The sequence below is a fragment of the Coptis chinensis genome, chromosome 7 (genome assembly GCF_015680905.1).
Source record: "Coptis chinensis isolate HL-2020 chromosome 7, ASM1568090v1, whole genome shotgun sequence".
In the NCBI taxonomy this organism is placed as follows: domain Eukaryota; kingdom Viridiplantae; phylum Streptophyta; class Magnoliopsida; order Ranunculales; family Ranunculaceae; genus Coptis; species Coptis chinensis.
The window spans coordinates 3,196,247-3,211,073 of NC_141462.1; the positions used below are offsets into that span (position 1 = coordinate 3,196,247).

General features: G+C 36.7%; 3 protein-coding genes and 1 long non-coding RNA gene across 4 annotated transcripts; 1 reads left to right on the forward strand and 3 right to left on the reverse strand.

Annotated features, from left to right (window-relative positions):
* Window positions 1–379: 379 nt before the first annotated feature.
* Window positions 380–3,105, reverse strand: ATAB2 (RNA binding protein). Its single transcript, XM_086569743.1, has 5 exons — window positions 2,294–3,105; window positions 2,111–2,180; window positions 1,435–1,606; window positions 983–1,126; window positions 380–708 (listed from the first exon to the last, which is right to left on the reverse strand). The coding sequence occupies exons 1-5, from the start codon at window positions 2,803–2,805 to the stop codon at window positions 449–451; spliced, it is 1,158 nt and encodes a 385-aa protein (XP_086425869.1). The 5' UTR covers window positions 2,806–3,105; the 3' UTR covers window positions 380–448.
* LOC147485247 (folate-sensitive fragile site protein) lies at window positions 3,037–7,095 on the reverse strand. Its single transcript, XM_086569744.1, has 11 exons — window positions 6,949–7,095; window positions 6,810–6,877; window positions 6,453–6,534; window positions 6,292–6,375; window positions 6,002–6,041; window positions 5,857–5,902; window positions 5,652–5,710; window positions 4,973–5,040; window positions 4,565–4,654; window positions 4,409–4,461; window positions 3,037–3,462 (listed from the first exon to the last, which is right to left on the reverse strand). The coding sequence occupies exons 1-11, from the start codon at window positions 7,002–7,004 to the stop codon at window positions 3,377–3,379; spliced, it is 732 nt and encodes a 243-aa protein (XP_086425870.1). The 5' UTR covers window positions 7,005–7,095; the 3' UTR covers window positions 3,037–3,376.
* A 687-nt stretch (window positions 7,096–7,782) lies between these two features.
* Window positions 7,783–11,794, reverse strand: LOC147485248 (Leucine-rich repeat protein kinase family protein). Its single transcript, XM_086569745.1, has 2 exons — window positions 8,729–11,794; window positions 7,783–8,406 (listed from the first exon to the last, which is right to left on the reverse strand). Exons 1-2 carry the CDS (start codon window positions 11,073–11,075, stop codon window positions 8,081–8,083), a joined length of 2,673 nt encoding a protein of 890 aa, XP_086425871.1. The 5' UTR covers window positions 11,076–11,794; the 3' UTR covers window positions 7,783–8,080.
* A 624-nt stretch (window positions 11,795–12,418) lies between these two features.
* LOC147485249 (uncharacterized) lies at window positions 12,419–13,308 on the forward strand. Its single transcript, XR_015201756.1, has 2 exons — window positions 12,419–12,777; window positions 12,970–13,308. It is a non-coding gene; the product is annotated as an uncharacterized LOC147485249 (long non-coding RNA).
* Window positions 13,309–14,827: the final 1,519 nt, after the last annotated feature.

Genomic DNA, 14,827 nt, shown 5'->3' on the forward strand with positions numbered 1-14,827 from the left:
TGGTGCTCCATTAATATGAATTAAATGAGATCCACTTTTAGTGTTCCATTTAGTGACGATATTTAATGTTTATGCGTAACCGAAGGTGACTTGTTTCTTAGGTTGCTTGGTTGACCATGAACTGAGTGTAGCGTAGCAATCTTATCAGCTATGGCTCTGGTCGCTTGTTCTAGCGTGCTGGAGATGGTGACTCTAGTTCGTTTAGTACAAGCTAATTGTCTTTGGTGATGGACGCGTGTCTGATATTCATTGGACATGAATATTATGTACTCACACAACCCCCTATTTTGAATTCACTGAGAGAATTGAAGGGACTTGATGAGAGAATTGAAGGGACTTGAAAATAGATATAAGAGAACACGTGACCAACACAAATATGTCTCATTTGAATCGGTCTTATATTGATGACAATATATGTCCCTCACATAGTTGATAGAGGAAAAAATTATTATACAGGGGGTGGGGGTAAGTCCAATAGAAGCCAGAAGCCAACACAATCATCTGAATCAAGGTTCTCTTGAATGGCAAGAAAATGCAGACCACCACAGGCTTTCTTTGCTGCTTCCCAAGCTTCAGCTTCTTGGGTTGTAGTCACAGATTTCTTATAGGTAGCATAAACATACCGCGTTGAAATTCCAACTGATAGAATCAAGCTAGCTTTAGTCAAATCAGCTTCTACTGAACACACCTCCAAACCATTCATCCAAGCTGGATCAAGTAAAACTGTTTAGCACCAATACTCAATACTTCTACTTAGATGGATGTTTAAGTGTACTTACTCTAACAAGAAACCAAGTTCAAATCTGTTTAGTGAATCTATTTAGATTGGGCAATGGCCATGAACAAATTCAGTACTACACAACTTCAGCTAGATGAAGGGATTCAGACATTCAGTATAGTCTTATGTTCAAACAAATCATTCTGCAGGTTAAGAGCTTATTTTGTTTCCATGCAACGAGGAGCCATTATGTTCAAAAGTTACCTGCTAGAGGTTGAGCGCGTGAAGATGCAACAGCGATTCCTGGAATTAGTGTCTGATCGTCAATTTCGATTCCCAACAGATCCAAGTCTAGGCTTGAGCCGAAAGCGAAATTTTTCTCCAAAGATGATACCTCTTCTTGAACAGCTGAGAGTAAGGAAACATAATTAGTTTTGTATTACAAAACATATGGAATCCATGATAAAGAGAAACATGGAATTATATAGTTGACTTGAGGAGAATAGAAACTTAAGCAGTATGTCAAGGTTGTGAGAACAGAAATCTTTGAAACAGCTTGACTATCATTCACTGTTACATCTATAAACTCACAAACAGTACAACATACACAATGCCTAAATAAGCTATAAGTACGCATTTTCCATGGTGCCCATTCGTATATGGTTTTCAGCATTCAATATATGGATGCCATCTTCAGAAGGATCTGATTTGTGTACCTGAGAAAGGTAGCTGAACAAAAGCCCACTTCTCTCCGATAAGATTTTCAGGAAGGTCCATTGGGAAAGGATTATCTAATGCCAGAAGCGGCTTAGATCCCTGTTGGAAACCCGGATGACGGATATATACAGTCTCATAACGCTCCTCCAACCATAGAAGTAGCGATAAACACTGCATGTAATAGCATAAAATTAAGAATAAAAAAGAGCGGAGCAGATGCAGTAAGAACTAGAAGCTGACACCAATGCCTAATTTCAGCTAATTAACTGGACAAAACACATTAACATAGCTTAGAGACGTGTCAAATAGCTTCAGCAAAGAAACGAGTAAATTGCAGCTACACCATTTGCATTTACAAATATAGGGGATATTACATCCTCATTCTAACTGTCGTTCAACCATTGCAAAACTGTTTAATTGCATCATATCACTATACAAACTTAGTTTAGTGAAAACCATTGTAATATCATTAGCTCATTACCAAGACAAGAGTGCAAAGAGTTTCAGTTATGATGAGCTAGTCACAATTCAGACCACTTAGTAAAAGCACTGAAAGTAGTCCTTTACCGAATCAAAACATCCTCCAAATTTCATGCACTGGAGATACTTTGAAAGTTGAAAGTTGAAACTTATGTGGAAGTTGACTTACAAAGGATGTAACCATCCAATACTTACCCGTTTACTGGGGACAGGTTTTATACTAAGTTCCTTACAGGCTTTCGTTATAATTGTCTGCATTTGTGACCTGTTATCAGTAAAAAGAGGCTGAGTACTGAAATTTATACTACATAAGCATTAAGCAAACAGTAGTCCAGTAAATTTAGTACCAAGTAAGTTAACTAAACAACTTAATCAAACCTGAAAAATCGAATTTTCTCGGGCAATGGGACACCAAGTTCATCACTGATTGAGACCAACGCATCCTTCAAAGTAATACTATTGATAACATTGTTAGGGAAATACTTAGTAAACTGAAGAGAAAGTGAACCATCACAAACAACAAGCTCCCAAATCTTTTTTCCTCTAATATCCAAAATTGGTCTTGAGCAAAAGTCTATCTCCCACTCCAAAATGCTCTCAGGGTCCATTTCTGGATCAAAATATTTCACTTCTGAAGTGGGATCATCATCAACTTCATCTTCATTGAAGCTGTTTTCTATAGTTGAAGGGGTGGAGGGTTGGTCAGTTGGCAATGAAACTGAGCTTTCTGAGATAGAGTTTAGTCGTAAGTGTGAAAATTTTGATGGAGAGAATGTGGAGAAATGAGATGAGGGGTATAAAATTTTGATGGGTTTGAAGAGAGAGGCTGGTTTGTGAGGTTGAGGTTTATGGTTTCTTAGTTTGGATGGATTGTAGCTTAGAGTTGCCATTGAAGTTTGGCTTGGAGAGAAAGTGAGAGGGAAAGATAGGAAAGTTATCCACCACAAATATCCGTTATTAGGATGACAGTTAAAACTCGAGTGGATTGTTTAACTGTAAACTTTTGAATGTCTGTATCCCCTGTACCAAGGAGGAGCTTAATGAAATATACGTGTAAATCCTTTTTGTCTTTACCATACTTTTGCTATTACCCTACTATACAATCCACTGCAAAGAAGAAATAATCAATTGGGGATTTGCTTTAGTTGTTAAAAAGTTAATTAGTTGTGGTTTACATTAATTCTCTGAACTTCATGAATTTACAGTTTTACACTATAAACATAACTAAGAAAGTAAGAAACACAAGTGTTTGAACAGTAATTTTTCGCCATTTATGGAGTATGCCAAACCTTACAAGATAATTAACAATCACGGCAGATGATGGGTAGTGAAGGTGTGTTGAGGTAGATAAACAATGACGACCCGTCGAGGTGTGTTGAAGCTGGATGATGATTTCTTATCTTATACCTAAATATAGATTTTCTAGCCCTGTATTTGGTGCGAATGTCCACTATGACAACGTCATGGAAACATTCCAGTGAGGAATTCGTCAAAGTTTTCATTATCGTCATTCTTCTGATCATCTGTCGAAGTTGAGGGTTTTTTCTCTGTCCACAAAACCCAAACAAGTAAAGCTTAATGGAACAACACCAAGAGACTGACAAGAAACTAAGTCAAGTCGTGAGAGATCCTGGCACATAGTAGCATCCACCGCAAGTTCAGAAGCATGTAATAATACATAAATGACAATCAAATAAATCAAACATGAATATTATCTTGTACAGAACTTAGATAAATGCACAATCTACAAAACCTTGAAAAGTTCATAACCTTATATGCTACTTTGCAGATTACGGTGATTTAATAAGTTATTAACATCATAAAAACTGCTCGTGTGCAGCTTTAACATTTGTAGAGGACCACCCGAGTCGGTAAAAAGGATTTTAACTTTCTTCTATCGAACTCCACAGATAACAAAACTGACCATATTCTATTTATTTAACTTTGGCAAGTTGAAACTGACCATAATCTAGATATCGATCAAAAGAAGTTCATCATTTTTGTACGTTAATTGAATCTGTCACAACCTTGTAAATAATTTCACTCTTCCTGAACAAAGTTTGCTACATACAAAACATTTTTGTATGTTAAGGATGCCAAAAAGTGAACGCCGCATGCACGATCATGAAGATAAGGCTGAACACTTCCATTTCTACAATTTACTTTGTTAGAAAATCTCAGTTCTGCAGTATATATCTTGCAACGACTCTTAGTGCACTATTTGGATTTTGGCATCCTAAACCAATTGTGAATAGACAATCTCATGATCAGACTCGGTTCTTTAATGCAACCCCTTGTGTTCTACAATGAAAATTTTAAACTTGTGCAAAGCTAACCCTCAGGGTCCACAAATAATAAGGCAAGCAAAGACTAATCAAACAATGAAAAGAAGGAAGCAAGTGCACAGGGTTCAGAATGACAATATAATGCATGTGCACTGAGCACAGTGACAATGATATTGCATGCAAAAGGTAAACTAGTAGGAAAACGAACCTCTTCTGTTCTCATATTCATCATCCTTATCGCTGTGGCTTGAACTTCTTCCCCTAGAAGTAGGCTAAAAGTCAGTTCTATTAAGAGATGAGCATCAACCTGAAGAGTTTGCCTCCATGTTTTAATAATATAAGCAAAAAGAGGACCGCCAGTTACCTTTTTCTTCTCTGCTTCTGCTTCTCATTCTCCCTTTTCTCTCTTTCCTCCTTTTCTTTCAGTTTTCTGTACACAAGCTTCTCTGCGCATCTTAAGAACATCACCAAAAAAAGCATTAAGCATTTAAGGGCAACTGTGCAAGTGAAACGACTAACGTGTTTAAGAAAATTCATGTGAGGTAAACTTCACAAACCTACTTGTGGCATTTCTTCTATTTAAATCAAAATTTTGACCAGTGGTATAACAATATAACTTTATACACTTGTTCTACCAAATCTTATGTTTATCAATAGAAAACCTGGTCATGCTACTCGGGACACAACACCATATAAATATGTGATCACATCTCCAGCCCGACACTATGGCAACTACACTAACAATGAGACAACTGGATAAGCACCAACTCACGTTTTGCAACAGACCAATTTCACAAGGGCTTGTTTGTTCTCACCAGCTTCATAATAGGAGAAGTTTACCTGTAGAAAAAATTGAAGGAATATGACCAATAAATTTCACATAAGAGCAAAAAAGTAATGTTTTACGTACGAAAAGAAAATGTAACCCCAAATTTTATTGGATGACAGAATTTTTGAAACCCCTCCTCCTCTTTGCTGTCTTTATAACAAGTTTTAAGACCTTGCAAGGTGTTTCCTCAACAAAACAGATCCTTTTGTTTGTAGTTAACTTCAAATTCTAGACCAAACCAACCTATGATGAGATTAGATATGTATATGAGCAGTATCTCAGTAGTATATTTTGAATATAATAAAATGTTCTTACTGCTTATAAGGCTACATCAAGAAACTCATACTTTTAGGCTTATAAGGATTGATTCTGTTCAACATGCCTAGATATAATGTATTTTAGCATCTCTTTCATCCTTATAGTTTTGTTTTGAAATGTTCTCATTGCTACAACTGTTTTAGCATTCTCTCATTCAATATTACACTAAGCCTTGCATCTCCTTAAAGGTTATGCCTCACTATGTTCTGGAATACTGTCATAATATTTTAAAGCATAACCCTATACAATAATACAATATATTCAATCACATACCAGAAATGAGAATATAAGGAGAAGCACTAACCTCGTAACTTGCTAATCCATCTTTTTCGTCACACTGTTTGCTGCCACATATGAACTGCCCTGCCAATTAAGTGCAATGCAATGAGTCATTTGATCTTTTGGAAGCATTACTATGTTCAAATAAAATAACTAACAAAAACAAAAACACTATAAGTTTGATGAGAAAGAATGGGGTCCAAAAAAGGAACATGAAAATAATAAATTACCTTTACCAGATATAACTTCCTTCTCTATCCTCCACCTTAGCCCAATCTATCAAAAACCATTATAAAAAATACCACTTAATAACGGTGATGGTAGAAAATCAATGCAGCATTGACACCATTTTATATATAACGAAGTGAGGCATACCTTTCCCTTTTTGTATTTTGACATGTCAGCAATGCAATATCTTCAACAGATTTAAGGATAAACTAAGACCCTTCCACAAATTTCAAAATACCTATGTTTTATAAGACATGCCAATAGGACAGGCTTGTTTATTTGAAACACTACTGTGTCAAATGTTGAGAGACACAAAAGAAAAAAAAAATGAATTCAACATGAATTTGGTAAGACATAGATGGTAAACAGCACAGAATGTCAGAATCCAAACAAGAAAGCCTTAAGAATGCAAAGCATCATCTATTTATTCAGGATACTCCTTAAAAAGCTTGTTATAGTAACGTTTCACCAGCCGTTGCTCCCATGAGGAATCCATATCATCTTCTTCAGAACGTATGAACCTAATCAAAGTAATAAATCAATGTATCAGTTAGAGTCAATAATAATAAGAAGTTGTAGCTGCAGTGTAGTGACAAACCTATAACCCTCTCTAAGAGTATCACGATCCGTTTTGATAGGCAAAACATCACTAGTCTTTATTCCTTTTCCATAAAAACCAGCTGAAAAACAAATAAACCAACTCTTTAAAATAAATATACATGACGCAGCGTATAAAATGTAAGGACGCGTGTAGCCCCCTTCCTTCCTTGTTGGAGGGGACTGTTCATCATCCAGTTTATTTAGGAACTAGGAAACCACAAATAAAAAGCTTATTATTTGTGACATACTTTTTCCTAGTTTCCATTTGTCAAATCCATCAGTCAATTGTACAAAGGCATACACACAAAAGCAATTCAAGTAATCAACCATATAAAAATAATGGTCTTTACTTTACCATAATCATTTAAGAACTTCTTATGACGATCGTAAGCGTTAAGTCCACGAATATGAGCTTGATATTGTCTGCAAATATCAAAACTTTCTAATTAATCTTAAAAAGAAGACAAATTTTTTCAATTTCAAGTAAAGCTTACTGTTTTCGTTCTTCTTTATCAAATATCGCTGATTTAATTGATCCAAACGATGCCATTTTTTTTTTCTTTTTTTTTTTTTTTGAGCTTAAAAAAACTCAAAACCCTAATCACAAATAATTTGAAATTTTGAGAAGGGTCGCGGGCCGGGCTTTTATACTTTTGTGTTGTGGTTTGGGCCTTTTGTGGGCTTCTGGATAAGGGTGGAATTTGAGCCGGACTCAGCTCGAGCTCGCTCTTTTAAGGACTCAGCTCAAATTAAAGTTTGTGTAACAAATGAGCTTGATGAAGCTGGACTCGTTTAGCTCAAATAACATATTTGTAATGTAAAATAACCGAGCAGCTCAGGCTCGGCTCAAGCTCGATTGTTTAACTATATGAGCTCGTGTAATTAACAAACCGAGCTTGAGCATGATAAAACTCGGCTAGTTTAACTCGAATTCCACCCTTTGGGGGCTCCAGTTCATTTATATAATCCTCACATATGACATACCTCATCACTGGTGAAGTCTTCTAGGGAAGTTTCAGAGTCAACATCATATGAAAGATTGAAAAGGGTCCAAAAATATTTGTACATCATCCGCGTATATTTTCAAACATGACAGAAGTCTTGTTCGAAGGTATCCCTCAATATAAGTTGACTTACGCTAGCTTGTTATTATGGAATATGAGATTCTAGCTAGTAACCCGTTTACATCTAAAGTCAGCTTTTATTCAACCATGAATAAATGTGGATATTGATGTTTTAGTAAAATAATAACCCTTGTATAATGTATACTATACTGCAGTGCTGTAGGCATAATAAAGGCCTAATGGCTATTGTTATCAAACATAGAATTGAAATAACAAAATAGCAAAATTTTATACTGATCTGTTTTTACTTGGAAGTTTTGGTCTCATGGACACACTTCTCAATAGAGTTTGGTAAGAATTACAAATATTCATTTCTTACATATTAATACAATACAAATTGATGATTAATATATGGAGTAACCATCTACGCACATTTCTGCTTCGAGATGCATTTGTTCTACTTGAGCCGAAATCTCCAAAGGATCGAGTCACCAGCCACAGAGCCACAGGATGTGTCCTTGATTCCACGGATTCAGAAATGTCGTGAAAAGATTATATTACATCAGCTTTCATTTACTTCTTGCAGCATCTCCACTACCTTTTTCATTTTAGGCCGTTTAGCTGGCGTAGTTTCAGTACAAAGCAATGCAACCTTTAGTACTGCAAGCATTTGTTTCCTCCAAGCAAATGAAACAGTGCTAAGTTTTGCATCAAGAATTTGTTCTGGGGTTTCTCCCCTTGCTGGCGCATTGTGAACCCACTTTACCAGATCTATCCCCTCACCGAAGGCCTCATCAACTGGTAATCGAGTTGTGAGGATCTCCAATAACACAACGCCATAGCTATATACATTTCCTGGTGCTGTCATTTGCATTGTATATGCATATTCTGATTTCAAAGAAAGAAAAAAACAAGAAATAAAAAGGTCGATCAGTAGGCCATATTGTACATAGTGCCTGAAGGTTTTTCTTTAGGAGGGTCATCTACTCGTCGTGGTAAAGTACCACAACGAGTGCAATGTTCGCGTTGGCTTTTTTGTCTGCTGTTCCATGATTTCATATACACCTATAAAAGACTAGTGTATAACATGTTCATTATTTCTCCATTTTTCTCTCTAATTGTTGCTATATACCAGTCCTTAACATGTCAAAATAGGATCATTAAACCATAACAAAGGAATATATGATCAAAAGTCAGCAATGATTAGTACCTGGCGGTATATAACCAAAGGAGCCTGCCACTGCACTGATACTTGCAGTGCCCCTCGACGGATCCAAAAGCTTCGATATCTCAATCTCCCCAACCAAAGGCTTGTAATGAGCATCCAAAAATATGTTACCAGAAGAGATATCAAGGTGAATAATGGCCAGATGATGAAGAAAACTCAACCCCTCTGCTACTCCAATAGCAATGGAGAGCCTTGTTGTCCAGTCAGGCTTAAATTCAGGTTTTGCAGACGATTCATGTAGGAGCTCAGCTAAGGTTCCATTAGGTAAGTAAGGATGTAGCAAGAGAGCAACATCTTCATAAATCACGTACCCAATGGGTCTCATCAGATTCTCATGACAGAGCTTCCCTAGTCTTTCCAGCTCTCTAATCATCTTGTGCTGATGATGAACTATTGTTCTGTCCATTGATTTTAGCCTCTTGACTGACAGAATAAACCCAGAAGGCATAACAGCCTTGTAAATTATGCTGAAAGTCCCACCGCTGAGCTTGTTTGAATCCTTCAGAGTTGCTTTGACAACAGCATCAAAATCAATAGCTTGTTTGAGATTTTCGACGAAAACATTGCCTGCTATGATCATTGGCGGATCACCATTTCCATCTTCAGCAATTCCTGCAGCCTTGGAAGCCTTTTCTTGTCTCTCTCTCATCATAAACAGCACAACAACAATTGTTACCGTAACAAAAACTGTCAGGCCTGAACCAACAACAGCTAAAATGATTTTATAGGAAACTTTGTGATGGTAACCATCATTGCCTGGTCCAACAGGCTTCCCACAAGAGCTCAATGGCTCTCCACACAGTCCCTTGTTACCTGAAAAACTTGAATTTGAACTCTTCTGGAAAGGCGTAAAGATGGGTATTTGACCTGTGAGCAGATTATTGGAAAAATTAACCTCTATTAAGCTCATCATGCCCTTCAATAGAGAGGGAATATTTCCAGAAAGCCGGTTGTTAGACACATCCAAGGAAACCAGCTTGTCAAGTTTTCCCAACTCCACCGGTAGCACTCCATGAAGATGGTTGAAGCTTAGATTTAGAGAGATCTGCAAGTTCTTTATCTGACCAATCTCTGGAGGGATACTACCAGTGAGATAGTTAATGCCAAGTTGCAATTGAAGCAACTTAACACAGTTTCCAATCTGGCGAGGTATCTCCCCTCGTATCGAATTCTGACCTAAAATCAAGAATTGCAATCTCGGTGTGATGCAGATTTCTTCAGGAATGGTTCCGTTGAGCCTGTTATTGCTCAGATCAAGCTTGCTTAGGTTCTTGGACCGAAGAAGGGATTTTGGTATATCTCCATAGAGACTATTGTCAGATAGAATCAACTCCTGTAGGTTTGTGAGATCCCCGAGCGCTGGAGGAATGGTCCCCGTAAAGCCATTAAAAGCTAAGTTGAGGAGAGTAAGATTGGAGCACTGACCGAATTCCGGGACAATCTCACCCGAGAGATGGTTGTTATCAGCTTCAAAGTAGGTCAGGCTACTGATATTGCCAATGGACTTGGGAATATTTCCTATGAGCATATTGTTCCCAACTCGAAAACTTGAAAGTCCTTTGCAATTACCGACCGATGTAGGAAGACTGCCATTCAACTTATTCATGGTCAGTACCAAACCTACGAGCTTTCCCATAGAGAAAATGCTATCTGGTATGGGTCCTTGAAGCTGGTTGGAATGAAGATTCAGTACCTCAAGTTCAGTAACAGAACCTAAATTATTTGGAATTGCACCGCCTAAGTTGTTCTCATATGCAGTGAAAAATTTCAGATTGGTTAAATTCCCAATCCAGAGAGGAATGCTACCATTGAACTTATTTTCAGAAAGTTGGAGATGTATTAAGTTCTTTAGACTTTGCAATTCAACAGGAATTTCAGCTGTAAGGTTGTTATTCGAGAGGTTTAAGTATCTAAGGTTTCTAAGATTACCCAAAGACGTAGGAATTGCGCTATCTAACTTATTAAACGACATATCAAGAAAAGCAAGCTCATTGAGGTTACCAAAGGCAGAAGGAATTGTTCCTTGCAGCATATTTGCAGAGAGGTCAAGCCACTTCAAAGCTTTAAGCTCGGAGATTATAGTTACATTACCTTGGAGCTGTTGATGAGAAAGAACAAGATGCTCCACCAGTGATTTGTTCAAGTTGCACTGAACACCAGTCCATGAACAGTAATCAGAACTGTTGCTACTCCACATAGATATTGAAAGCTCTTTTCTTAGAGCAACCATTGTTAATTGATCATTCTGCTGAGCAACAACTAGAAGTAAAACATTGCACAGAACCCAAACCAAGGAAAGAGGAGACGAGGTAAAGAAAGACATCATCATCAAGGCTTTCCTTCTGCAGGTTTTTTTTTTTTCGTTTTTTTCTCAGTGAGGTTTGAAGAAATCAAGAAAATGAACAGCAAGATATACCATTTCTAAAACTCCAAAGTTAGAAATTAAGAACTCCAACTTTGATTGCTTTGAATGAATGAAGCCTCAACTTAAAATTTTAGATCATCAAACTGAGCTCAAAGACTCAGTCTTTTATATCTCTTGAAGACTTTGAATTTATACTGAAAATCATTCAAACTTTTCTACCAAAGTCATCAAATCTTCCACAAACAGTACAATACCCTTCAAAACCCAACAACCCCTCCTTTCCAACTTCTCCAAAATAAAATTTTCAATTTTTTAAGCACTCCATCACTTTCACAAGAAATAAACTAACACCCCATTAAAGACTTCTTCTCCTCAAAACTCCAAACACCCAAGAACAAAAATCAGCTCAAATATTCCAAAACCCACTCACTCAAAAAAAAGAAAATGATTTTATGCACTAATGCACAGAACATTGAAGACTGAGGGAAAAAAAAAAACCCACCCTTTTGTAGAAGAAACAGTGAATAGTAAGTACAAGCCTACAGGGCAATGGTACTATAGCTACACTGACCAGATGTTTTTTCTTTTTCTTTTTTTTACTGTGTTTCACTGTTTCTTTAATAAACAAGACAGGGTTGAACAGTAGCTTTTTGGAGTATGAATAGATTGAAAATTCTTCTTTCACGAGAATTGAACAACCAAGAATTTAATGGACATGCTTTTCAGTCAGTCAAAGTAAATTTTCCTTATTTAAAGTCTTTAAAGACAAACAGCTTCTTGACAATTCCCATTCCTATGTTTACTTGTTTTTTTAGATTGAGTATATAACTATGACAACAGACAAACGTTTCCAATGGCTAAATTTTCTTCCACTTTGAAAGTTCAGTCAAATCTGTTGGAGAAAAATGCTATCGTACGAGGTAAATATTTGTGGTAACTTACTAAACACGGACAACAGAATATAACATTACAACAGAACAATAAAAACTGTATTCAGTCAATGGAAATTTCCTGAGACAGAAGTTCAATTGCTAAAGTTATTCTAGTCTAGCCGTGTTGGTCACTTATTCGTACCATGCTTCTGTAATGTTGTTTGACTAACTAGGAAAGATTGAAAGAAGTACCAAGAAAAATAAATGAATAACCAAGAAAGCCCATTTTTTGGTGCAGGAAGAAACTTATGCTGGTACGCGCTTAGAATCGAATCACATTAGTTACTTTTTGAATTCAAAGTATCCGAGTGTTCAAACTTATAAACATGGAGACATGGAGTATGTAAATTTGACATTGGAGTGAGCACTTGATTCGTGGTTCAATGTTCAGATAATTGAGTTGGTATTTTGTACCAATTATTTCAACATACATGCTTTGGATGAGTGAGCAAACTCCATTATTAGCATTTGCAACATGATCATACACTAAAGTCGATTAGGCCCACTCCTCTTTCCTACTCTTCTTCACTCATCATCGTGATGCTAAAGAATTATATTGAAGTGAAGTTCTTCCCAAAAAGTTTTCAGGCATACAAACTTTATTTCAGTTGTTTTTTTTATACAAGCTGGCAAACTTATGGGAAAGGGGTGGTAGAATTATGGGCGGCCCTTCCATTGTCATGTGTACTCAAGAAAATGCAATAACTTAATAAACAAAGAGTTAGTTAGGCAAGGTACTTTTATGTTTGAAAAATAGACATAATTTTGTAGTTGCAAAGGGTAAATGACATGACAAATTGAGATTTTATATTACAGATATATTATTTTCTCAAAACTTTGTGCTCTAAGTCAATTCTAATCATCGATTTTTGCTTTAGTTATGCTCTTTAATCTCTTTTATGAGCATTAGCAATTTTGCATTACAGTGGCGAGCACCAGAGCACAAACAATTCCATGGGTGCTACTTTTTATTTTTCGAACCGCGTCCTAGCCACACTGGATGAATGTAATAGCCTCCATCTCCACTTCACGCATTGAGCCAGCAAGAAAACATGGACATTCGGGGAGCATGCCCAAGGCCAGGTCAAGTCATCTATCCACGCTGGTTCGAAGACTAACTGACCTGTAAGTTGTTATGTAAAACTTAGGCATATGAACCCCAGAGCCGTTCTGATACTTGAATGTATTGTTTTAAACCAACATAATGTATGATCTTCAAGTGCTCACCATACTTATTTTGAAATGGAAAATAGTTGTAGCATAAATTTTTTTTAAAAGAGAAACTAATTACGTTAGGGAAAGTTTCGTTGGGCATTTCATAGGAGTCTTCCAACAATTAAAAGCATTAACGTACTCATATATCCTGAATTCATTGAGTTCGATCATCAGTTCCAAAATGGTCTAAAATTTTGGTAGCAACTAGCAACGGGAATCTTTCAGCTAGCGGTAACTGCTAGTCTGCTAATACATTTTGACATGGCCCTACATCTCGATTACTAATAGCAAAAAAACACCAAGAGCAAAACATTTCTCCTGATAAAGAGCTTTGTCTCCCTCCCATGTCCTCTTCCTTTTCCACCTTCTTATTGACAAAGGATATGACTTCAGTCACATCTTCTCCAATAGCATGTGCTTGGAAAATGACAACCAAAACCACTTTTGCCCATGATCCAGTGGGATTGTTAGTTTGTTACAATTTTTTTTTCTTTTTTCGTCACTCCTGAAAAAGATATCGCGGTTGCTAGTTTATTACATTTTTTTTTTTTTAAATTGATAAAATGCAATAAAAACCGGGTCTTCTATTGGGCACTCATCAAATTGGATTGGGCAACCCAAAAATAAATAAATATTATAAGTGTGCCATCAAATTTCAGGCCCAACAACCAATCCAACCGGTCTTGCCATAACGAAACTCTCGGGTCGTTTGAGTGTACACTCAAACGGTCTCACTATATCGTTTGAGTATATACTCAAACGGTTTATCCATGTCGTTTGAGTGTACACTCAAACGATCTCGTCATGTAGTTTGAATGTATACTCAAACGACCTCACCATGTAGTTTGAGCATACACTCAAACGATCTCGCCATGTAATTTGAATGTACACTTAAACGACCTCACCATGTAGTTTGAGCGTACACTTAAACGACCTCACCATGCAGTTTGAGTGTACACTCAATGGTCTGTGTGTGTTGTTTGAGACAAAACTCTTGGTTTTTAGCTAGATGATATGGTGGGGTTGTTTGGGCAGTCTTCAGGACAACATGGCAGGGTCGTTTGGGGACTCTCTTGGGCAACATGGTTGTGTCGTTTAGACATAAAAAATTTGGTTTGTTTGTCACGATGTTCATTTTAAAAATTAATTTCCACTTAATCAATCCAAACTCGAAGCGACTTCATCAAGTTTGGGCAAACTCGAACTCAAGTTTAATCAATCCAATTTTCCACCCAAACTTAAAAAAAAACATCAAGTTTGAAATCATCAAGTTTATTTAACCAACCCAATCTTCCACCTCAATCAAGTTTAATTCACCCAATCAAATTTAATCAACCTAATAAAGTTTAATCAACCCAACCAAGTTTAAGTATGTACTCAAACGGGACACGACTCGAATTGGATGAAGTCACCAATTTCAATTCCCATTGTTGATTCATAACTCAACACTCGAAGTGTTTACACTCAAAGTATGAACATGATAGAAAAATAAGTCCCAATTAATATAATTTGTTTTTTTTTTGGTCTCTAATGTCAGACAGACATGATAAAACCGGCTAAAAAGTTTTA

Bases quoted from the DNA above. Each gene is read 5' to 3' on its own strand.
- LOC147485247 (XM_086569744.1), bottom strand. From the start codon at position 7,004: ATGGCATCGTTTGGATCAATTAAATCAGCGATATTTGATAAAGAAGAA. The intron at 6,878-6,948 runs GTAAGCTTTACT...TGATATTTGCAG, and splicing joins GATAAAGAAGAACGAAAACA to ACAATATCAAGCTCATATTC. The intron at 6,535-6,809 runs GTAAAGTAAAGA...TTTGTTTTTCAG, and splicing joins GAAGTTCTTAAATGATTATG to CTGGTTTTTATGGAAAAGGA.
- LOC147485248 (XM_086569745.1), bottom strand. From the start codon at position 11,075: ATGATGATGTCTTTCTTTACCTCGTCTCCTCTTTCCTTGGTTTGGGTT. The intron at 8,407-8,728 runs GTACTAATCATT...CTTTGAAATCAG, and splicing joins CTTTGGTTATATACCGCCAG to AATATGCATATACAATGCAA.
- ATAB2 (XM_086569743.1), bottom strand. From the start codon at position 2,805: ATGGCAACTCTAAGCTACAATCCATCCAAACTAAGAAACCATAAACCT. The intron at 2,181-2,293 runs GTTTGATTAAGT...TACTGATAACAG, and splicing joins GAGAAAATTCGATTTTTCAG to GTCACAAATGCAGACAATTA. The intron at 1,607-2,110 runs GTAAGTATTGGA...TATTACATGCAG, and splicing joins AACCTGTCCCCAGTAAACGG to TGTTTATCGCTACTTCTATG.